At 43.5% G+C, this 25,081-nt stretch overlaps 1 protein-coding gene across 5 annotated transcripts in view; it reads right to left on the reverse strand.

Moving 5' to 3' along the window:
* Positions 1-22,695, reverse strand: part of GNE (glucosamine (UDP-N-acetyl)-2-epimerase/N-acetylmannosamine kinase) — a 38,742-nt gene extending 16,047 nt beyond the window's left edge. Inside the window, exons 1-7 of one of the 5 annotated variants that reach the window (XM_085043715.1) lie at positions 22,305-22,695; positions 10,364-10,416; positions 9,774-9,982; positions 7,737-8,188; positions 6,548-6,700; positions 5,883-6,095; positions 5,554-5,641 (exon numbers count right to left, since the gene is read on the reverse strand). In XM_085043715.1, coding sequence (XP_084899841.1) covers positions 5,554-5,641; positions 5,883-6,095; positions 6,548-6,700; positions 7,737-8,188; positions 9,774-9,937 — 1,070 coding nt within the window. In that variant the 5' untranslated portion in view covers positions 9,938-9,982; positions 10,364-10,416; positions 22,305-22,695. Of the gene's footprint in view, positions 1-5,553; positions 5,642-5,882; positions 6,096-6,547; positions 6,701-7,736; positions 8,189-8,588; positions 8,718-9,773; positions 9,983-10,363; positions 10,850-13,934; positions 14,133-22,304 lie in introns of those variants that run through there. The other 4 variants (XM_085043713.1, XM_085043712.1, XM_085043714.1 and 1 more) reach the window with 4 other exon arrangements.
* Positions 22,696-25,081: the final 2,386 nt, after the last annotated feature.

Genomic DNA, 25,081 nt, shown 5'->3' on the forward strand with positions numbered 1-25,081 from the left:
TGTCCTATCTCAAACCCATGACAGTCAGCCAGGTAACGAGAGTATATCCGAGCTGGTCCGAGGTGTGCGCATCTTAAGCCACATTTGTGAAGTGCACTGGGCACCATCTGGACTCTTAGGGAATCTCTTGTCTTCTGAGAAAATGATCTCTAGCATGGCCAATTCTCTCATGCATCGGATACCTTGTTCTATCGTGCTCCATTTTCCTTGGTACATCTGGAGGTCTTTTTTACAGATGTATCTATTCTGTACACTTGCCAGCAATTGCTGCCAGAGGCTGAGAGTTTCCTTGGTTCTCCCAATCCCCTGGTCAATGACCACATCCTGGGACAGGGATCCCAGTTGCCTGGCCTCACTTCTGTCCATAACGGTGTCATTAGCTGCTGCGTCCCAGATGCGGAGCAGCCAGGTCAGGATGGACTCGTTCGCCTGATGGGTGAATTCCCTCCGTAGGTCCCGCAGCTCCCCCAGGGATAGAGAGCGAGTGATAATCTCTGGCTCTGTCTCTTCTGCTTGGTGAGATGGTCCTGCTGCATCCTCATCAGTCGCTATGCAGACTGATTTGCTCTTTGATTTCTTTTTCGGGATAGGGACAACTACTACCGGCTTCAGCTGTTCTGGTTGGCGACAGTCTGTGTTGAGATGTCGACTGCTCTTTTGGTTCTTTTCCCCTTGGTGGCAGTTTGTGTGGTGCCTGTTGACTCGCTTCGTTTCTCCTCCTGCTCAAGAAAACGCTGTACCACACCAAGTTTTGTTCTGTTCCTCAGCATGATGTACACAGTGCTGGTCATAGAGAAAAAAGAAAACAGAACTGCCAAGAAAAAAGAAAACAAAACTGCCAAGAAGATTATGCCATCTTTAACATCCAGAGAAAACGCAATATTGTCAAAAACGGCTGTGCCTGGCCTGAAAGGCTGGAAGAAACCACTCTCTCCTCCTGCCCCCAGGGACTGGGTGCAATTGCTGAGGAGGCCCCAGACATAGCAGCTCAGGCTAGGCCAGGCAGACAAAATTGAGTATGTATTCCGAATGGCATTCATCACCTCACAGGTTATCATGCAATAAGCATAGTTAACCAATAAAGCAATTCTCATGCCATTCCCTGGTCACAACAAGAGCAATACAACAGGCAGATCGTTTCCCATGTGTGGAAAAAATATAGAGAGAAAGATACAGTACCCATATAGACAAGCTGAGCACCATGGTGAATAGATTTGTGTAATAAAGGATTATATTTCTGATTTTCCCTCAGGTTGGGCCCCACATTGGGCACCAAAATATGTATTAGTCTGAAAACAAACCAGTGGGAGATTGCAAGTCAGGATTATAATTTCATAGGAAAATTAAAAATAAGTGCAATAATACAAGGAAGAAGTACTGATGAAGTCAGATACAACCTGACACCCAGTTATGGTGGTGGTAGCAGTCGAAATGAAGTAGCTCAGTTGAAGCGGTGATCCTGTGGAAGGTCTGGTCTCCTCCTGAAGGTTCAGAGGTAGCTCTTGTGCTCTGGGAATCCAGCAGACAGGGCTAACTTGGGCAGTTCCAAGGCCAGGTTATATCCAGGTGGGAACACCTGGCTCCTCCCTCCTGGGTGGAGCATCTCACAATAGGATGAGATAAGTCCATGAGTCATGCGGTGGGGTCTTGATGGCCCACTGACTGTTATCAGGGGTGAGTCTTAGCAGGAGATAACAGCTAATGCCCCACAGCCTGTAGTAATAGAATACTAAATACATTTATATTGTAACCTAGGAGACACCCTCAATGTAGAGAAGCTCTGCTTCACGTTGAGGTTGAACTTGTGTTTTGGTTTATGGCCATTACTCTTTGTCCTGTTGCTGGGCACCACTGAGAAGACACAGTAGACACCCACCTTGGAGACATTTGTATGTACTGAAGAGATCCCCTGTCAGTTGTGTCTTGTCTTGGTCTTGTCTTCTCTAAACAGGCCCAGATTTTATGTTCTCTGCCCTCATGAGAGAGATGCCCCAGACCCCAAATCATCTCTGTTGGCCTCCACTCGACCCCTTCTAGTAGCTCCTTGTCTTCCTTGTACTAAGGAGCCCAGACCTGGACACAGCACTCCAGATGTGGCTCCACTAGAGCTGAGCAGAGGGGGACAATCACCTCCCTTGACCTGCTGGCCACACTATTCCCGATGCCCCCCAGGATCCCACTGGCCCTCCTGGCTGCGAGGGCAGTGCTGCCTCATGGACAGCTTGTTGTCCACCAGGACCCTCAGATCCCTCTCTGCAGAGCTGATTCCAGCAGGTCAGCCCCAGCCTGTGCTGCTGCCTGGGGTTTTTCCCCCCAGTGCAGGACCCTAAACTTGCCCTTGTTGAACCCCATCAGGTTTCTCTCTGCCCAACTCTCCAGCCTATCAAGGTCCCACTGAGTGGCAGCTCAGCCTTCAGGTGTGTCAGCCACTCCCCCCAGTTTTGTATCATCTGCAAGCTGGCTTCACTGGAATTGCTAATAAACCAGCTGAGTAAGACTGGACCCACTACTGATCCCTGGGGAATGCCAAATGCCACTCCTACAGGCCTCCAATTGGGTTCTACTCCTCTGATCACAACCATCTGAGCTCTGCCATTCAGCCAGTCCTTGATCCAGCTCACTGTCCATCCATCTAACCAACACTTCCTGAGCTTACCTATGGGGATGTTATGAGACAGCATTGAAAGCCTTGCTTAAGTCAAGGTAGACAACATCCATTGCTCTCCCCCTGTCAACCAATCCTGCCATGCCATCAATAGAAGACTACCTGATTGATCAAATATGATTTCCTCTTGGTGAATCCATGCTGACTACTCCCAATGACCTTCTTTTTTTTCCACATGCTCGCTGATGACCTCCAGAATGATCTGTTCCTTCACCTTTCTAGAGATGGAGGTGAAGCTCACTGGCTGGTAGTTTCTCAGGTCCTCCTTCTTGCCCTTTTTGAAGATGGGAGTAACACTGGCTTTTCTCCAGTCATGAGGCATCTCTCCCACTTTCTGTGATTTTTCACAGATAACAGAGACTGGCTTAGAAACATCTGCCAGCTCCCTCAGCACACTGGGGTGCATCCCATCAGGCCCATGGATTTTTGGGTTCAGTCTACCTGGGTGATCTCTAACCCAACCCTTTACAACCACATCTTCTATTCTTCAACCTTTTTCTCTTACCTCTTAAGTCTGGGATTCCTGAGGGCTGTTCTCAGCAGTGAAGACTGAGGCAAAGAAATCATTCAGTAATTCTACCTTCTCTGTGTCTTCCATCACCAGGACACCTATATGATCTCCAGCAGCAGCCCCATATCTACCCTATTCTTTTTGTTGCTGCTGACATACTTGCAGAAGCCCTTCTTGTTGTCCTTGATATCCCTTGGAATTGAGCCAAACTCTATTCCAAGTGGGCTTTGGCATTCCTTCTCACATCCCTGCATACTCTGACAGTGTTCCTATAGTCCTCCCACCTGGCCTGTCCCTTTTTTCACATCCCATGAATTTCTTTCTTCTGTTTGAGTTTTACTAGAATATCATCCATGTAGGTCTCCTGCCATCTTTGCCCGATTTCTAGATAAGAGGGATGCACTGCTCTTGAGGTCAGAGGAAATGATGCTTGAATATTGACCAGCTCTTTGGACATCCTCCTCATCTGGAGTCCTAACTCATCAGATTCCTCCAAATATGTCTTTGAAGTGGTCAAAGATAGCTCTTTTGAAGTTTAGGGTTCTAGTGTCTTGCATGCTGTTTTGCTTCTCCAATGCAGGATTCTGAGTTTCTAATATTCACTGCAGCCAAGGCTGTCCACTGTCTTCATGTCTTCAATCAGTGCCTCCTGCTTTGTTAGTACAAGGTCCAGCAACACACCTTTCCTCATTGGCTCCTCCACCAAAGTTATGCATCAAAGTTATCTTCACTGATCTGCAGGAACTTCCTGTACTGTGTGTGCCAAGCTATGTTGTCCCTATAACATATATCAGATTAAAGTCCCCGAGGAGAACCAGGGCCTGTGACTGCGAGGCTATTTCCAGTTGCACACAGAAAGCCTTGTCAACTTCTTCCTCCTCAAGTGGCCCGTGGTAAACACCCATAACAGTGTCACCCATATTAGCCTGTCCCTTAATTCTCACCCATAAACTCTCAACTTGTTCATCTGTCCCTGAGCAGAGCTTGGTACATTCCAACTGCTCTCCCACACAAAGGGCAACTTTACTACCCTGCTTCTCTGATCTGTTGTCTCTGAAAAATACACAGCCATCCATGACAACATTCCAGGCATGTCTCTATAACTGCAATGAGATCATGGCTCTGCAACCTGGCATAGTTTCTAGTTTATCTTGTTCATTCCACTTGCTGTGTGCAGGCACTTGCTGTATGCAGGCACTTCACAGAGGATCAAGCAACCAAGCTGCTTGAAGGGATGTGAGAGGATTCACCATGGTCATAAACACCCTCGATGTGTTTTGCCCTGTGATCCTGTCTTGGAGCGATCTATAATGTTACTGTATTCCATATCTGTCTGCGCGCAAAAATCAGTACTGTTTCTTCAAGACCCTGCAGTCAGGGACCTTGTGTAAGTGTGGGGGGTGGGGGGGGGTACTGATTGCAGGCAATGTTAAAATCACCCAGTCCAGGCAGCTTCCTGCCTTTTGCCATGTGGTGTTTGCTTCCCTAGTAGTTTCATCTTTGCTTTACCAGAGGTTTTTTTTCCCCCTCCCCTTATTGGGTTCTCTTTTACGTTTTTCCCCTTGTCTTGGAGGGACTTCACTTGGTGGTTTTGGGCTGTCTCAGGGCAAAGTCCACAGGTGCCTGTTACCACGCCCCAGTCCACGCCGTTCCAGGAGAGAAGACTACAGGAATAGAGCCTTTTGTGGTAGCCTTGGGTTTGCCAGTCTAGAATCTGCATTTCAAAGTGAACTTTGCAAGCTCTGCTGGCAGCAAAAAAGCCAATGACTTCCTGTGCTGGTGCCAATGGACAGGTTCTTCCCCACCACCCCACCCCACAGCAGCGGTGCAGAGCACAGCAGCAGCACCAGCAGAACCCACAAACAGCAGGAGGAAGTGGCAGCAGCAAACTCCATACAAACCAGCAAGTTTCCATCTGCCTCTAGAACTGCTCTGCAGGCTCCTGGGCCTCAGCAGGGCTTTATAGTCTTCCTTGATCCTGTGCATTTTTCAGCTCCTGGTGTCATTTGTACCCACATGAAAAAGTGTCCTTCAGGCACAAGTCAGAGTAGGCAGACAGGATGTTCTCCCTCATGCTGCTCCTACAGAACAAGCTCTCTTAATCACAATGATCTAAGTTAACATGAATTTTGTCCTCTTGACTTTCTGTTGGATGTTAAATGAGTACTTGTATTGAAACGTTACCAGTAATATTTTGCTCTACAAATACTACTGCATACCAGGTATCGAATTATGGTTCTAAAATGAAAAATAATTTGGAACCTCAGAGCAGTGCACTCAAAGCACTCCAATCAAATATGATGAAACACCTTAGGACTAAATGCCTTTTACTCTACTGCTTTACATCCCTCCAATGAATTAAGATAAATGTACTCACCATGGATACTGCTTCCCAAACTGCAGCTGTAGAGCATGAAGAATCTTATCCTGTGTATCAGCATCACGGACATGAAGAACATTTTCACCTAGATGACAAAAATTAACATAATAGGACAGATCAGATCCTCAAATTGCATTGGAGTGTAAGAACTGCTTTAGAAATGAAAACAAAAAATGTTTTTACTTCCTCTGCAGAGGAAAGATGCCCACCAGATTGACATCGCTTTTCATCAGTTATGTGCCTCGCCTTGCTCCCACTAAAGCAATGGTGACACCTCTGATATACTGTCCTGCATTACAAAACACTAGAGTTAAGCAAACATGTACCTGTTTCTCTTCCCGTCTGACGTGTCCCCAGGTTGATGACAGGTGTACCAAATGCTCCCACCTCTCTGACACCACAACTGCTATTACCAATCATACAACCAGCATGAGCAACTAGCTGAATGAACTGGTCAAATGGCACATGCTTTACTGCCCGAAAATTGGGATGATGTTCAATGCCCTTCTTCCTCATCACACGAACCATCTCTTTGCTTCCTACAGAAAAACAAAGCAGAATGATTTAAATTCTACTTTTAAAATCGAAGTCCAGACAAGCAAAGGATCTAGTAGCCAGCCATTCATTGAGTTGCCAGCTCTGAAAAGGTTTTGTTCTCTTTTTATCCTTACAGTGTAAGTAGCATAGGTGGGCAAAGTTTGCAAGCCAAAGTTTGATCCCAAACTTCACTGCAAAAGTCTCTTTGTAGTTCTAAGTTAATTTATGAGGCACTAATATTGCTCCTACACGTCATGTGGTTTCTCTCTGTTTTCCTTCCCACACTGGAAAGCTGAAATGTCTTCCACCAACGTGAAATGTGGAGCTGCAGCAGATGCACCCATGAGGCTGACACCATCTAGCTATTTCCGTCTTGCTGGAGGACCTGGGATAAAAGCACGCTTTTAAAGACAATCTGTTATGTGTCCTTCTGTCATGAGGGTATTCTACTCACCTGCATCCACATTAGGGAATAGAACAAGAGTTCTCTTGTTGAAGGAGATGAGTGCATCTAATGTCAGCTCAAACATCTTTATGGAATGTTTAATATCTGTGGTTACAGGATGCTGCAGAGCAACTATGTAATCTCTGGTTTTGACATCTTCACCTGTCCAAATGGAGGGCAAGAAAAGTTTCCTTATTGGCATAGAATAGCAAGAGGAAGGAAGGACACACTTTTGAAACCACAGATGTGAAAGCCTGAAGAGTCAAGGCACTGAATGGGGTATCTAACACATAGGGATCAATGTTACAATAGAAATCAAGAGAGTTACAGGGCAATCTAGCTTGTTACTTGCCTCTCTAAGCATTTCTCATAACTGTAGAGACCACTACCAAAACATCAACAAATGTTAACTTGCAAGCCTACTTCTAAAGCTTTCCAAGACTATGCCAGGATCAAGAGACTGTTCTCATGCCACTGTAAATCTCGAATAACTCCTGAAGCTGCTCAGATTTGTTACCAACTGTCCATTCTCAATCAAAGACTTAATTTCCACTGCTTTAAAATAGTCAGTCATACTTGTCTTAGTACATTTGGTAAAACATTTATCTGCAAAACATACTGATTGAAAAAGATTTCAGCTTCCAACTACACATGGTAATGTGCCATACAGGAGACTGTTTTGTTAAAGATAAAAAACAAACATAAAACCCCACTGCCTACAGGAATTATTTGTAAGTCAGTGAATATAAAACACCAAAAGCCTTTGGTGCATGTTGTCCTGTTGCAACATGGACATGTTTTTATTCCTGCATTCCTCAAAAAAAGGTTCATAACACAAATTCTGTTCCATTTTTTTATATTAGGCCTGAATAGATTTGATTCTATTTAAACACATTCTTTACACCAAAATAAGTGTTCATGTAAGACTGTTCTGCTTTCAAATTGTTCAGCTCAGAGAAATTACCCATTTAAGGAGTTATTTTTTTTACTTGGCAAAAGGACCCAAAGTGTTCAGTAAAACAGATCTGTAGCTTTTCAGCTGTACATGGCAGAATACAGAATGAAAGCACATGTACAAAGAAAGAAAGAAATATCATGTACTATTACCAAATGCATCTTTTTTGACTGATAACCTACTTGCCGAGTTTGTCTAGTGTTGAAAGTCATGTGAGAAAATAGTAAAAAGTGGCCTGCTTACCTAGCCACATGCGAATAATACTCATGTAGTCCTTGTTTTTGGCAGAGAGAAGCTTGTCATATGAGGGACAGCCTGCTAAAAGGATGCGGTCATGGTCTTCACACATGGCTATCAAGTGCTGCTCTGCACTCCTTGTGCAGCACACGTGGTAATGGGCCAGTTTGGTTATGGCATGTCTAATGGAATCATCGATGGTGCCACTGACCTCCCCACCTTCAATGTGAAGAATGCGAATGTTCATCAGGGCTGCGGATGTGGCCAGGGCCAAAGCATCAAACCTGTCCCCGTGAACTATCATTATGTCAGGTTTCAGGCGGTTGAGGACATCGGGTAACTTCACTAATGCAAGGCCCACTGACTCCACCATAGCTGCCTCATCCTCCCCTCTCACAATGGTGTGTAATCTTGTATGAATATCGAAGTCATCTTGTTCAATCATACGATAGGTATTACTGAAGGTGAGAGAAAAAGGGTTAGAGTAAATACAACTTGATTTTACAGCAATATCGCTTCACTAAATAAATGTGAGTTAGAACAGCTGAACTGGAAAGAACCCCAAGGGGTACCTGTGATTTGGAATATTTACCGCAAAGCAACTAGCAGCAAAAACACTTGCCAGATCAAAATCTCTAGTGTTTGCTTTGTGCATTACAAATAATTTACAATAGAGAGACAAGTGTTAAAACACCTTGGAACTGGAAAAGTAGTATTTTATATTACTTTGTACAAGTCTTGCAGACAACAAAGGGTTACGGGCTATAGAAAAATCAGGGCCACGTTTCCTCTCTTTAGCAAATGAAATGGGATTACTTTAGTTGCCCAGTCAGAGAGGGTACAATTCAACATACTAACCTGTTGAGAAGTTCAACTGGTTTTTTCTGGTCTGGTTTTGTTTTGAATCAGGTTAGTTTTGTGATGTTGAATTCCCCTTGCCATGTTATTGGATGGAAACAACATCCAGTACAAAGCAAGGACAGAGCGCTATAATGTGCAGAAAGAGAACGGTCACCAGTGGAACGTCCTGTCTTAGTAGTTTGAGATAATATAACTTCCTCCCATTCTAGCTTATAAAATGCCAATTTTTTTAACTGGAACGTCCAAAAAGTGTCTTTACTTGAAGATATGCTTATATTCTAAAAGTTCACCAGTTCTGATACGCTGCAGACTTAACCCAAGGTCTAATTTTGTTTTCCAAAATATGTGTTCATGTCTATTTCACTTACTGGGGCCAAGATGGTAAATGCAGCCTCAGGAAAACCAATCAAAATCCCAGAAAGACTGGCATGAAAGAACATGCATGAACATGCATAGAAAGACTATGCATGCTGTTCCTTCTATCTTTTCCCCAGCAAACAGGAGAATAACCACCAGGGATGTGATAAGTCCTTCCAAGGGAATGGACTTGGACCAAGACATCTCCTCCTCCTCCTCGGCAGGTGATCTGACTGCTTACTCACAGAGAGTTATGGAGGGAGACTCTAACCTCTCCCACCTAACCACATACCATAGATAAACATATATCTATCATTTTGTTTTTCATTTTGTCAGGAACACACAACCACACTTTCCTGCCTCCACAATTCTGGAAATAAGAACTAACACTATTCTCCTGAGATATTGAATATATAAATACTTTCTCCAATAACTATGTAAAGCAGAAGAGCTGCAACTTAAAATGACAGAGGAAGATCTTTCCTCTGTGAAAATTTAACAACTGTAGCACATTTTCATTTGACAATCACCAGATTCTTAGGGAAAAATTAAGGACATGAGTTTCTCACTTCATACTGTCTGTGATCCCGTTTATGATCTCAATTACTGCATTTACACAAAACTTTCTAGAATTCCAAGACTGGTTGAAAAAATTCCAGAAATATGCAATCTCAGAAGGAGCTGGAAAATAAAAAAAATTCTGGAAAGAAAATGTAAAGTTTTGTTGTGTACACTCATGATGTCAAGACCTTTTTTTTAACCTAACATTCATGTTCTCATTGCTAACATTGCAGAAACAGACTGGTAGATAAAAATTCACTTTACCCATAATCATCGATGAGGTGGGAACCAAGCACTACGACATCAAGCTCAAAAAACTGTGGTTCTGCCTTAATACCAAACATAATGGGAGCTAATTTTGAATAATCAGCACGGTTGCAAGTAGCAACACAAACACGAAGTTTGTGGTTGTTTCCATTCTTCTCCATGACTTCCTTTTGTTTCTGTTTTGAAAGATTCTTGAAGTACACTTCCTGACATAATAGAGAAAAAAAAAGTGTCATTAATAGTAGTAATTTACATACAGCAAATGGTATACACTTCATGAACAGCATACACAAGTGCAGCCCAAACTGTGGACACACAGTAATACTCCACTGATAACAGACACCTAACACAACAAGTCAGTTCTGTTTCCAAATTTTATAATGGAAATTTTCTTTTCTAGTTAAAGTTCAATTTTAACATCTCTATTTCTACAAATAGTATCTAAAAATCCTATATAAACAATATTTAAGTATTATGAAGTTCAACTGTAATCAAACAGTAAAATGACTTTTCCCTGCTCAGATGGAAACCTCTGTATAAGTAGAAAAATTATTCTGCCTTAGTAAATGAAAGGAACAAAATCTCACATTCCAAAATGACAGAATGGAACATATGGCTCAGATGCATCCACTGAAAGACTCTGAAAACAAAAAGAGGAAGTTTTTGACTAACTCAAGTTTATGTATCTCCATTAAACACGTTTTAGTGAGGTAAAGTAAGTTAAACATTGACTTCTAAAACCTTGCACACTCTTCTGTAGGCCAAAGTACATTGAAATAGTCGATAATACAGTATTACATTTGAATAAATGTATTAAAAAAGGATACAGCAGTAATTCCCCGAAAATAACCCACATTTCCTCTCCTCCCAAACAGAAATTGCTAAGGTGTTAGGAAGAGTTGAAGTACCATCATTTTGGTATGAAATCTAATGTTATGTCAGATTTTTACTCCACTGTGCAGACTGAACTTTTTCTGGATTAATGCACAAGGGTTGCTTATCTTTGACTCAAAGCAGTATTAATCTCTCTACTGATAATGCCAGTTGGAAAAGCACAATACATACATGACAAAAGGAGCATAGAATTGCTCCTTTTAGATTGTATTCAGATTTTTTCGGTAAAATTCTAAAAGAAAGGCTGCTGTGACATCACACTCTCATGAAACTTAACAAAATTCAGCAACTTTTCAAAATTTCCCTATTTTAAAGATATTAGTTTAGGTTTCATCACATGTGACAAAACAATGCTTTGGTGTAATAGCGATGCTAGGATGATCAGGAATCTATCCCAAGCTGTCAAAAGTAAAGTGGTATTTCTAGTCCACTTGCAATCCATTTTGGCTCTGCAAAACTGTGCCTGGCAGTGGAATTAGCCAGACTCAGATCTACACAGACCACTGCTTTTCTTCATTTCTAAAACAACCTCTTTTTGAAGATGGTTCTATGCAGGACATCCTGCCATTATGTATGTAAAACCAGACGCAAATTCAAAGAAAATCGTATTTGAGATGTGAATGCTACTTCTGACACACCTATGAGCTTGTCTTCGAAACTGCATGAACAATATTAGTATAAATGGAGGCAAACCCCTCACAAGACTCTTTAAGTCAATCACTGCTGCATACATATTCTGTATTATATAAACTAAGAAGCCAAAGTACAAAAACCACAAAATAATGAAGTGACAAAGCAAACTTATCCAAAATCTGTTTACGCCAAGTTGCGTGCCTGAGGTGGGGCCACCATGACCCCTCTGACAAAGCAGTTTCTTTTCATTTATGCAAATCAGGCTTTTAAAAAGCAGAATAGTTTTGTCCTCCTTTATCTTCAAGCATTGTCTAAAATTCTACAATCCTTCCATCCACTGACAGAAAATACCATCTCCCAAAATAGTAGGTCTGTAAGCTGTGAAAAAATACAATCTCATGTTTCACCGTAACTACAGATCCAACAGAACTGAATCACTAGACCACACATCCTTCCAGCCACTCAGATCACATTTAATTACAGCTGGTATTTGGCTGTAATAATGGTCTCTTGAAATAATTTTAGAGGTAGATGTGGAGACATTACAAATCCATCTGAATTGACTAGAATCAAATTCCTGGTATTTGTCCATTTCAACTGCTGTTAACATTACATTTCAGTAAGCCCAAAGCAGAATAATTTCCAGGACTGCCTTAAAACTCTGTAACACAACAGTTTCAAAATGCTGCCACGTAAGCCATACATTGGCCTTGGTCCAGACAGGTTTTTTGTTGATGTCAATTTTAAACACCTGCTTGTCTGAAGTACCAAAATATTTACCCTAGCAAAAGGTAGGTAACAATGCCATGTAAGTGTCAACTACCTGTAGAAATTTACCACTAATTAAAGCAGTTTATTGTTTTCCAGATTAACCTGGATGTTTTCTAAAGAAACATGTCATGTATTGCTACATCACAGTTTAAAACCAGACATAATTCAATCCTGACTCCAACCTTTCCTGAGCCTAAATGCAAAAATTATTCCGTATTTTCAGACAGCATTCACTGCTAGTAGTTAATGGCCAAGCCCCTTTAGCCATTAACAGTGAATTCCTTCAAGTAGAGATGTAACACCCTAGCTACAAAATTTTGTTACTACTATGATTTTTGAATTATCAGCTTTTGCAGGCAAATAATCTCTTTTCAGAGCTATTCACCAAAATTATTTGAAATAATTAATGACTAACAGTTGCCTCTTAGTTTCTAGTTTGTGTAGAGTTTGATCTACACAGCCTCCTTGGGGCAGCTGGGGGATCTTCCTGTTCTACCTCTTCCACCTTGCAGGGACTAGCAATCTTTAGCAGAAAGGAGAAGAAATAAAACAGTCTTCCATGAAGGACTACTTGAAATAATTAATCTCCGTGTGCTTTGGTCTACTGCCCTTCCATATCCCATCCTAAAGCTTCTATATTATTAGAGATTCAGGGGCTTTTTAAGACTTGGAGATTCTGGGCCAGACTTTACAGAAGCCAAGCAGGTACTATTCCTGTTAGCAGTCCCCACAGCATGAGACATCCCTCGAACAGTACCTCACAAAAACATGACACCAGCTGTATATTGTACATTCACAGCTCTGAAATACCGTGTTACAAAATCAAAGAGCCGGGAATATTCCCAGTCTCTACATTCTGTGTATGCCCATGTGTTTGGCGCAGTTTTACCTTCCCACTTGCTTTGCTGTGCGGCACACACACAGGACATTCTGTCCCAAACTCTTCCCCCACCATGTATAGGTATGTATATTCCCACCACCCTTCTCCACCCCTGGAGCACCGGTTCTACATCGCCTGTGTGTACACAAGCCCAGGGCCTGCTCCTGCAGCCCAGTGCAGGTGGCCATACACCAATCCAAGTCCTTCAGACACCCTCGAACGCCTCTGTGAGGGTGAAAAAGCATCTGTCACCCTGCGCACGTGCTAGGGCAAAAAACGCTTCCCACCATTCTTCCCACCAAGGAGGCTGCTGTCTTCACCAGGCCCTTCCTGGTGCGAGGGAATACTGATACACTGACTACTGACAGACTGAGAATTACAGAGCACGCTGAGTTGGAAGGGACCCACAAGGATCACCGAGTCCAACTCCTACCCGTGCACAGGATAGCCCAAGCATCCCTGCGCCCGAGAGTGTTGTACAAACGCTCACTGAACTGTCAGGCTGGTGCTGCACCCACTTCCTTGGGGAGCCTGTTCCAGCCACCCTCTGGATGAAGAGCCATTTCATAATATGCAGGTCAGACCTCCCCTGACAATTCAGGCCATTCACTTTGTTACACGAATGCGCGCCCGTCTGGTATTCCCCCGCTTCCGCACCCCCCACGCCACAACACCCACGCCTGCGCCCCGCCGCTCTCTCCGTCCTTCCGGAGCAGTGCCCGTGCGCAGCTTTTCCCTGCCGAGGCCGTGGATCCCCGCGTTTCCCCGGGACACGGGCTCGCATCTCCGCGACTGCGGCTCCCCGCACTTCCCGCTGAGGGGCGCCCCGGTCCGCGCCCTGCCCCGCCCTCAGGCACAGCAGCTCCGCCGGCCGCCGCCATCCCGCCCGCCCCGCCGCCTCGCCCCGCCGCCTCCCGCAGCTCTGCGGCCCGGCCCGGCCCGACCCGGGCCCAGGGTCTGCGCGGCCGCTTCGCAGTCACCTTGCCCTGCGCCAGCACCGCGGCGGCGGCGCCGCACCGCCCGTACGGTACGCGTCGGCAGCAAGCCCCGCCTCTGGGAAGGGAGGAGCCCCGCGGAGGAGGGGGTGCACCGCGGCCGCGCTCCGGCTGTGTGGGCCGGGGGCAGGAGCTGTCGGTGGGTGTGTAGGGCCGCATAGGGATTTTCCTTCACAGAGCCACAAAATCAGCCTACAGGAATGCACTGCAAAGCAAGGCAGTTGCCTGATCTTGCAACTTGTGAGGAACTGCAGCCCTCCACAGTCAGGACCCCTGCCAGTAGCGTGGTGAAGAGTGCCTGGACATGATGCAGAATTCTGTAACTTTGGCGTTAGTTCAGCCCAGGGTGTCGTTAAATGACAGCTTCACTGGCATGTGGCACAATCAAAAAAGCTGTTAATCCAGTTCCCAGATGTTACTGTCATCTGTGTGTTCCAGTTGACTGTAAAAGAGAAGTGGTTTGTTTTCTCAAGCTGGAAGTGTTTCAAGGTCAAGTGTCACATTAGTGAGATGTCTGTGACTTGGATCCTAGTTCAATACCTGAGGTGCCACGTGTAACAACAACAACCTATACCCACTGTACTCTGCTGTGGAAAACTACTTAAAACATTTCAGTAGCTGGTATCACACAGTCCTGTTAAAAGGACAATTCTTGACCCATTTTATCCCTCTGATCTAACATTTGTGTGGCTGAAACCTCACAGTCTAGTGTGGTAGGGACATATATCCGAACATGTCTGTGCAACATATTTGCACTTTGCCATAGTTTTGCAGTCCAGATTGTACCTTTGTTGATCCATATTATATTTGAAGGGTCTCAAATCCCTTCTACGTTTGCCCTTTAATTCTCAGAAAAATTGATCATAAGAGCAGCTGTGTCTGACATACCTAAAAGAAAGCAGATGCAAGGAATGAGGTAGTTGCATTCTTGGCCTTTACCAGGGAGAAGCTGACTTTTCTAGCAGTTACAAATATTTGTTTAAAAATGCTTTGAGGAACAAATAACTGAAGGTTTCAACTAAACAAAATTATCTTCAGTAGGGATTATTAAAGTAAAAACCCTCTAAGACTTGCCCTTGAGAACTTAATGTGATGATTTGACTGTTTCCCAAGAGAATTAGAAAGGATGATTTGACTGTTTCCCAAGAGAATTAGAAAGGATCTTATCCTGTGGTGACATTCAGAAAGTCCTCTGACAGCTGTGGTTCAATGAGTCACAGCTCCTCAAAGACTCAGTGTTATGAGAATATTGCAGCACACCCACTTCTTAAATTACCAGAGATCTTTGCTTGCAATAGTGACCAGACGTAGTAATAGCAACTGGAAGGCACCCTACGTTCAATTCATGTCCCATTTAAATTGTTTTCGTTGTTCTCTGCATCACCAGATTTCCTTTATGCACATTGCACATTGCTTAAAAACCCACATACATTCTGGAAATGTCATTATAAATAAATTTTAATTGTCTCCTGTAAATGCTTTCAGGTTATGATAAGCTCACCAGTATATCTATAGTTGGTTTCACTGAAACAAAATGCTGAAGAACAGCCTGAATCATATTTGAGCATGAGTGTATGGAAGTATGAACATATGGACAGATTCTGGTTATGAGTACTAACACAGCTACAAGCAACTGCATTGAGGGTTAATTATTCTTACAGCATCAGTGCATGTCTTCATGTGATTTTTCTGGAAATGTTCTAATGGTGTTTCAGCATGTTGCAGTACAAGGTGCAGAAGAAAGGAGAAAATTTATGCACCTTTTGGTTATTTCTCCCTCACAGACCTCATATATTAGATAAACAAGATGAAAATTTTCTTGTTATTGAGTGACCCCCTGCCTCAAGGCTTTCCAGCAGAGAGACAAATGATATGCAGAAAGGTGAGATGGGAGGAGGAAACCTCAGCCCATAATCTTCTTGCTCCAGTCAGTCTTATGCTTTGGTGCTCAAAATCTCTAATGGCACTGTGAAGAGGGCCTCCTGTCCTTGACAAGCCCTGTGGCAGTAGTGGGGCTCCTTAGAGGAGTCAGGTCTCAGTATCCAGATAATTCATTGACACTCTCCTCATCAAAAAGCTCTGCATAAACAGTAACAGCCCTGCAGAGACTAAATGGATGTTAGTGCACAAAGTATTGGGAAATGTTGGAGATGAGGAGCTTATTTGGGAGACATCATGTTGCTTAAGACCTGAACAGAAGAACCAAGATCAACGGGTTTGTTTTGAATCTGGAAACCTATCCTGAAAGAGGTGAAAGGTGCTGAACTGGGACTGTCTGCATGACTATGCCCAGGAGATGGATAGTGTGGACAGACAGAATCAATAGCACTCTGATCTTCTGCACTGGTGCTAAGCACTGTGTTGCTTCTTTCCATCTGAAAGCAGAGGAATGTGAATTCTGAAATCAACATTTCCATGATGTGAATCTTTAATTACTTCTCCTTCTCATTTACATCCATTTTATTTATGTCAAAATCAGCTGCTGAGTTTAAGAAGGTGAAAATTTGCACTAAAATTTTCAAAAGCAGCTGCCCATGTCAGTTCTGTACTGTCCAGCCTAAAACACCTGAAAGCAACTTGAATTTTAAAGATAAGGGCCATAGTGTTTTCAGAAAAGCAGGTTGTTCAGACACAACCAAACTAAAAACCTCTGAAAATTCTGGCACAGTAGTGCTCAGCTGCTGTGAATGCACTCCATGATAAACATCCCTTGTAGGAAGAGACAAAGGACCATGTACCACATGATATAAGGAGAATATAAACAGATACACACAGTACAGAAAGCATAACAAGTTTTACCTTCCTGCATTTTCCTGTTTGTTCTTCCCAGCCGAAACTATCAGGTGAGCTGAGCAGTTTATAGTAATTGCAGGCAACCACATCATAGCTCTTATCTGATGCTCCAGAGAAAGGGAAGCGATCAGGGATAAGACAATGTCACAGATGCTATGCAGAGGGAAATTTGGCAGATTTATTCTCATCACAGTACAGATCTCTCAGATCTTTGCTCAGTGTCTTATACTAACACAAAATGGGGATCTACATGTAGATTAGATTGTAAGAAGCAGAATTCCCAGCCAAGAGAGAGGAAATCAAAAACTACATGAAAATTTGTTCTCTGGAAAAATACTGTCCAAAGAAATCAATGAAACTGGTGAAGGGAAATGTCTTATGAGGAGAGGCTGAGGGACCTTATTGCTCTCTACATTTACCTGAAAGGTGGTTGTAGCAAGGTGCGGATCAGTTTCTTCTTCCAAGTAACATGTGATAGGACAAGAGGATGTAGCCTCACGGTGTGCCAGTGGAGGTTTATTCTTGGATATTTGAAAATATTTATTCATTGAAAGGGTTATCAAGTATTGTAAGCAGCTGCCCAAGCAAGTGCTGGAGTCACCATCCCTAGAATTATTTAAAAGGCACATATATGTGGCATTTAGGGATGTGATTAAATGTTGGACTTGGCAGTGCTGTATTAATGGTTGGACTTGATGATCTTAAGGTTCTTTCCAATCTGAATAATTCCATGAGTCAGTGTTAAAATTAGGTGCTTCAAAACCCCAGGTAACAAGCAAAATTGTGAATCTCATTGACATAATTAGGAATTAGGTTAAAAATATGACATAATTTTGTTCAGAGTTGCCAGTGTTCTATAACAGATTAACAGTCCCTTTTTTTCTTATTGGAAAGATGGCATATTCTGATGTCTGGTGTGTTACAAAATAATTGCATTTGCACTTATCCTATGAAATGTGAGTCAAGTTTATTGTAACTAGCTGGAGTTGTAGAATGTGATGCATGGCATAAAAAGCAACCTCTCTTCTAGAAGGTTTCTTGATCAGCAGTGTGTGTGGGGTAAGATAATATCTGTCTGAAACCCATGCAAAGCACTAGAAAGAGTGCTGGAAACTTCAATAGCTTTTTTTCCAGTTCATTCAACATCTAGAGCCTTTATTTTAATTTTAGCTATAAAAACCTTTAATTCTTCCAAAGTGTCTGTTTTCTTTAGTTGTAATAAATGCTGTTATGGTTATGGTTTGTCTGTTTCTTCTGAAGCTCCAGTCCTGGTTCAGCCCTGCTGGAATAACTACAATTGCTGTTGCTGATTGTTGACACATGTCAGACATCCACTGGGAAATCTGACACAGTTCAACATACCCAAGCTGGCTTCAAACCAGCTGGTCTTGAAAAATGATGGCAGCCTAGGCTAGGGTGATTCTTGTGGTGTAATTCTTTCTCTTATTGTGGTGTGCATCTACACCCCTTGATCAGTAGACAATGTGGTTTGCCTAAAACAACCTGGGGTATGTTCAAAATGGAATGAGTAGAGCTGCTGTATACACTTGCAGCATATACTTGCAGTATATACGAGCCAGCATGGAATCAGCTTGATTGGAAGCTGCTAGGTAAGGCAGTGGGTAACTTTGCCAAATACCAGATCCCAGTTTCCACCTCAGGTACAGGTGGGAGAACTATTTGTTACAAATACGTGATTGAGGAAATGCAGAAGAAACAGCCAAGTTTGCAACAGCCAATGATGCAAATGTCTCTCATTTTTCAAAGTCTAGAAAGAAAGTTCTGTTAAGCTTTCTCAGTTCTGATGTTAAGACTGCCTAATTTTTTCACTTTCAATTGACATGAAGTGCTGAAAAGAAAGTTAAATGTCTGGCTGGAAAAAGGAATTAAACTCTGGCCACTTCTCACTATTAATAAATACCTCCTGTGTTGTGAACAGGTCTACAGGTTCTTCTTTGCTCTTTTCGTCCAACTGGTATGCTTTTTTTCAACTCTCTTGTTCCCTCTGAGTCTCTAAGGCATCCTACTTGAATACAACCCTGGTTTTCAATGTGATCAGCAGATGACAAATATTTTGTCTTTTCTGGTAATTGCTAATTTCTAATTTTAAGCGGTACTAATGCTACTACATTAATTACAAAAAAATATATGTAAGAAGTGATCTAGTATCAGGACTGAAGAATTATAACAGTAAACATGTATTTCCATCCTTTTTTCCATATTAAAATAATTTCTTTTGTGTGTAGATTTTGGCTATTACCTGCACTAAGACAAAAAATACAATGAAAGAAGAAAATGAGATTGTAAAGTTACAGTACAAAGCATACAATCAGTTTACACTTACCAAGACGAATGAGGAAATTTTTTGAGACAGAAAATGTAAAATGGGCAAAGAAGTGTAGCGGTAGCTACACTTCAGAGTCTAAATCCTCCCGTCTTGAAGCTTTTAACACACATGGTATTATGAGGTGAGTTATTCAAATGTCTCCTTTAATTATGTGGCTCTCCAAGCAATCCTAAATCCTAACCTATTACATGGCTATTATACTTTCCTGAAACAATTTCAGATTTTCCATTTGAAGAATGGATTTGTACAGATGCAACAGAAGGCTTAAGTGCCAGTCAAAAGCACAGTGATATCAGACAATACACAAAAGTACATCTTGGTTTTTCAATTCTGGGTCAAGAATAAAATCTCCCCATTTTTTAGAGTAGCTACAGCCCTTATTTTCATTAACAGAAATCTGCAGAAACAGTTTGCTTTTTCCAAACAAGAAACAAAAGTCAAGGAAAAGTAAAACCACAATTTTAAAAGAGGCACTGTCTCTAAAGCCTTCAATCAACAAACCTTCTGTAAATGTGTTTTCCCTGGACAGTAAATCACAGTCTTGATGATGAAGAGCAAATCTTTGGAGTTCAGGATGACGTTTAGGAAAAGAACCCCCCCCCCCACCCCCACTGCCACTAAACTGCCATTTACTTCTTTCCTTCCGGCTTTTTGATACTTATCTGGAAAAAAGTCATATGAAGAGCATCTGAGTCAGCTGTTACTTTAGAATAGTCTAATTTTCTCGGCAGGATTTGCTATCCATGTTCTTTTGTTAAAGCTTTGTTTTAGTACTGGATGTTTTAATGAAATATAGTCCAAAATTACAGAGACATATCAGTAACTGCTAAAATATTCCCTGATTTTTGCAGGAAGAGCAACTCTTCAATATATGTTCTAACAAACACCCATGTCAATAGGCTGTGCTGAGTTCCTCAGGGAAGAACCCAACACTATTAAGAGAATAGCAGCCTATTTTCCCAAGGTTTTCTGTGTGCCAGGGTGTAGGAGGTTACTCAGAATTATGTGGTCACAGACCACTTTCTGACTGGCCTGGCTGCTGAGGCAGTATTTATAAGAAACTCAGCCTGAATGTCCCTGACAAAGAGACTCCAGGTTGTGAAAGGCTCTCCCTCTTACTTTTCCTGTGCTTTTTGAAACCATTTTGTGTGTCTCTGAAAGGCAGTTATGAAATACTGGCATTGTGCAGCATGCTCTCATGCCTGTATTTTCTCATACCAAGTTCAATGATCCATCTCAATCTTTTACAATAAAATTGTAAGAAAAAAGCATACAGTTTGAATGGGATTTTGGAAAGGACATTCTCATATTTTCAAAGCTAAGTACTTAGTGGAAAAATCACTATGATTGCCTTCTACCACATGAAATGATGCTTGTTTATAGAAAAGATTATGGGGGTCCTCGACTCTGCCCTAGTGTTGATTTTTCACAGCCCATAAAAATCTGCCTTCCCCAGGCAGCACAGTGTTGATGGGAATCATCTCCCTGAGTATGGGCCACCAAACTTCTTACCAGCTAAAATTCTCCAGGCTGAAGGAAGACTAAGTTAAGTGTCACATGCTTAAGGAGCAATGCAATAGAGGTGAGAAATCTTCTGGTAGAACAGTGCTCCAAAGTCAAAAAGTCCACACAGCTTCTTTATACTAATACTCTCATTTAATGTCTTGGGGGATATGCAAACGTTCTACAATTTCCATCAGCACCCTTGATTTACTTAATAGGAATGGTGAGCTTTGTTAATTTTTACTTTTGTCCCTGAGTTGGTTTACTCTTCAGCATCTGATGTACTGACATGGTGGTTTCAGATTTGGACTCAGAGGACCATAGGAAAACACTGCTACGAGAGGGCAAAAAAAGTAAATTAATTTCATCTTAAAAAGAAGTACAACAGATCTATTTGCAGTGCTGTTTGGATATCTATTCCTTTAAAGCCTAAATCTGAGTCCTAGATGGATACCTTCAGTAGTGAATATCCAAGGTGATATTTCTCAACACCTCCAGATCTCAGGGAGACCTGGTGCCAAAAATGAAGTCAAAGCTGCCTGGGACCCAAGAAGAAAGGGAGGATATGTAAAGAAAAGCTTCAGAGAAAGAACTGAAATGGTAAGACATTCAGATTGAAATGGAACATGCCTTCTTTGCATAATAGGCACACACCTTTTGTTTTTTATTTTTGCAGACATCACCTCTTTTCCATACCATTTAAGCATGCAGAGAGCTATAGCTCCTGGTAGGTAAAACCAGCTGCCAGGCAGCCACAAAACCTGCTCTGCAGGTGGCAAAGTGGATGGCTTGGGGCAGCAGCATCCTGCTGGCCAAAGGGCAAGGAATCTGGACCCCTCCCATTGGTCCTGGCCTCCTCTCCAGTGCCACCTTCCCAGCCTTTCTGCACTTGCTATTCTTCTCCTTGCTGTACGGCTCTCCTCTGCCTTCCCCTCAATGTTGTGTTGACTTCACATGTTAGCCGAGTGCCTTCTGAGAAAACCTACCTGAAAAATTACCCCACAGAGCTCAAATCCCCCTTGTTACTCCACCTGCATTCATGCCTCTTCTCACAAATCCTGTCCAGATCCTGCTTGAAAGTGAATCCTTGGAGGGTGCCTGCCTTTCTTCCTACTGTGCCCGTATAGTACCTGGCATGTAGGGGCCATTCATCATTGCCACAGGTATATCAACAAAATAAAATCGAATCATGATTCTAAACCCTTGCCGAGACCACCCTCTAGGCTGGGTGAACCTACTGTGGGCGAATCTAATTTCTCATCTCCCAAAAAACAGAAAGGTAGTCACAGTCACAAGGAACAGCGTGCTAGCTTTGGGAAGGTCACTGGCTCCCCACAGCTTGCTGTGGGCTGGGTAATGAAATGAGAATCCAGAGAGAAAGGGCACAAATGGGCAACCATTCGGCACAGGTCTCACGAGAACTTCTAAATGCCCAGCACATCGGCCGGCGCGGCCCCGAATCCCGTGTGCCCGATGGAGACACGGACGTACAGAGGCGGGTCCGCGCCGGCCCTGGAGACGGCGCCCGCCGTGCCATCCTCGCCGAGCGGGCAGGGCAGCTCCCTCCCGGGCGCATCCGCCCCGTGCCGGCAGCCGGCTGGGCGCAGGGCTCGGCGGAGCGCTGTCCCCCGGCCGCCCACCCGCGGGGTTAGCGCGGCACGGCCCGCAGCGCCCCCGGCCCGCCCGGCCCCTCGCGCCCAGCCCTGACTTACGTGGGGGCCGCGGGCCAGCGGCTCCCGGCGCGGTGGCGCGTTCGTGCCCATGGCCGCTCCCCGCCGCTCTGCCGGGCGGGCTCCGCCGCTGCCAAGCCGAGAGGGACCCGGGGCCGAGGCCACGCCGCGGGAGAGGCACCCGGGGCCGGGGCCACGCCGGGACCGCCCCGCAAGCGCCGCCCTCCGCCGGGAGGTGGTGGGCTGTGCTGAGACGTTCCCAGTGCTCCTGGGTGATCCGGGCGTGCTGGGGCCCAAGGCTTTGGCACTGCGGGCGGGGGTCGTACCCCGGGTGTCCTCCGGTATCGCCTCCTAGTGCTCCCTGGTGCCTCAGGGAGCCATTCCCTGGCTGGGTACCCTCAGAGCACGCACAGCGGTGTGGAAATGCAGGCAGCTGCTGCCTGCATCTCTGTGGATATTACCCGCTAATATCCGTGACACCTTGTGTGTTTAGCATCACCAAGACTGCCCAGATCCGGTCAGAACAGCAGGAATCTGCAGCTGTCTCAAGGCGAGGCACCTGAGTCCTCCAAACACAGGTCTGGAAGACAGCAGCAGCCAGAACTCCGCGAGTCTGATTCCAGTTTCTTCTTGCTTTAGACAATGTTTCAAGGCTGCGGCTTGCCGTGTCATGTTTGTAGCTGTGCCTCTGGCCCCTTGGAAGTCCTGGGGCCTGCGCGTGTGTGCCCTGTCCCAAGAGAGCCCTGAAGTTGCTCTTCTCACGCGGACCCCCAAGCTGCTCTAGACACCTGTGTGACCACAACTTTCTGGGTCATCTTGAGGTACTTGCAGTTCTTTCCTAAATGTCTTTTGATTTTTGACAAGTGTGCCTTAGTGTTTGCAGAGAAATTGTCTCCAGCCATTCTCTCCTTTCCTGCTTGTTTTTCCTGTAACACAGATGTTCAAACTAACACATAAATTTATAGCACAACTCTACTCCAGTAACCAGGTCAGCACACAGCACCTGTAAATTTTACTGACTGACTTTTCCTCTGTGACCAGATTTACACCTGTACATAAACAATTCCACACTAGTGGCCATGACTATTGTGATATTCTTTTACCTTCAGATCAGTGTGCTATACTGTATCTGTTTTGATTCCTTCCTTATAGCCATGGCAGTTTATATATTTTTTAATGCATTCTGTTATCTCAGTGTTTTTCTAGCTGCTCATTTTATCCTGTTAAAAATCTACAAGTCAAGTTGCTAAATAAAGCATCAGAACAAAAGGAAGGACAATAAAGCAGTAACAAAAGACTCCAAAAAGGTGGGCACTTGCAGAATTGCAGAAAAAGAGGCATTTTCTTAGTTGGCTGTGAATTGTGTGTTGCATTTTCCCCGCATTTTACACACATAACCTGCAGAGCCATGTGATTCTATTTTCAGTTTTTGTTCACTGTGAGTTCTTCAGTGTTCTTTCATTGTCTCAGAAACATACGTAATTTTTTCTGTCTCTAGTCTAGTCTGAAACCCAGCAGTGTTACACTCTGTTCTACTCAAGTCTCATCCTGCACACATATATTTTCAGCTCTTACTGTCTCTCAGCATTGAAACATTCAATTGACAGATTTTCTTCTCCCAGGGCTGCATTATACATGTGTATATGTGTAGGCATACACATAAATATATATGCAAATATATGGGTTTTAAACATGTTTGCCAGTTGTGGGATAGAACAAGCTGTATTCAATTTTCTCGTTATGAGATTCTTGGTTTCTAAAATTTCTCTACTGCTGACAAAAAAAGGACCTTAAACTTCAAACCTGAGGCTTTATTTTTTTCCTCTGGGTCCACACTACTAGAAAGAAAAGCCTGAATTCCATTGGACTTCTCCAAATACAATACCCTTCTTACTGTACTTTTCCACTTTTGCAAACATTTGTCATCCTGCTTCTCCAAATGTCACTGATCATTTGTTTGGCATGAGACCTTTACTTCCTACTCCACTGATGATTAATACCCTTACAGATGGGCCTTTGTTTTGGATTGATACTAATGTAAGTTCATTTATTTAACTCAGTTTTTCCTTCAGTACTGTATTCTGTAGCACTGTGGAAAATTCATGTCTGCTGGGACCTGTGTCTGTTGGGCTGCAAGATTCTGTCTTTTGCTTTTCCTGAAACTTAGCAAAAGCAGGAGCCCAAGAGTCCAGGATGTCAGCCTGAGACATTACTGAGTCTTCTCTGAAAACTACGCAACTCCTTCAGACAAATGAGCGCACCGAGTGCTTGTAGGCACAGTCAGGTGTTCTTGTCTTGGTCCTTGTTGCCGCATGGGTTGTACTGGTGCTTTACCCAGTGTGCAGGAAAACATGGCTACAGGCTTTAGAAGTGCAATAAAGTATCCCCAAGGCATCTGAGGCTCTCAGCATTAAGTGCCTTTGTCCTGGCCTCCCTAGCTGGAAAGACATTGTTCTCAGGCAGGGTCTACTGACATACCTATATAGGTGTAGTAATACATACAGGTAAAGACTTTACGCAGAAGGGCTGGCAGTGGATGCATAAAAGGGACCTGTGACAAGGTTTTCCTCACTATCCCTTGGTCTAGAACAGCAACAGGTAATTTTTGTGATATGTCCATTTTAGGTGGGATAAGTTAATTTTCATCCTAGTAGGTGGTGTAGTGTTGTGTTCTGGATTTACTATGAGAATAATATTGATAACAGACTTACGTTTTCAGTTGTTACTAAGTAGTGTTTATACCAAGTCAGGCAATTTTAAGCTTCTCGTCCCTCCTAGCAAGAAGGCTGGAGGGACACAAGAAATTGGGAGAGGACACA

The sequence above is a fragment of the Lichenostomus cassidix genome, chromosome Z (assembly GCF_008360975.1).
Source record: "Lichenostomus cassidix isolate B80296 chromosome Z, HeHo_3.0, whole genome shotgun sequence".
Classification (NCBI taxonomy): domain Eukaryota; kingdom Metazoa; phylum Chordata; class Aves; order Passeriformes; family Meliphagidae; genus Lichenostomus; species Lichenostomus cassidix.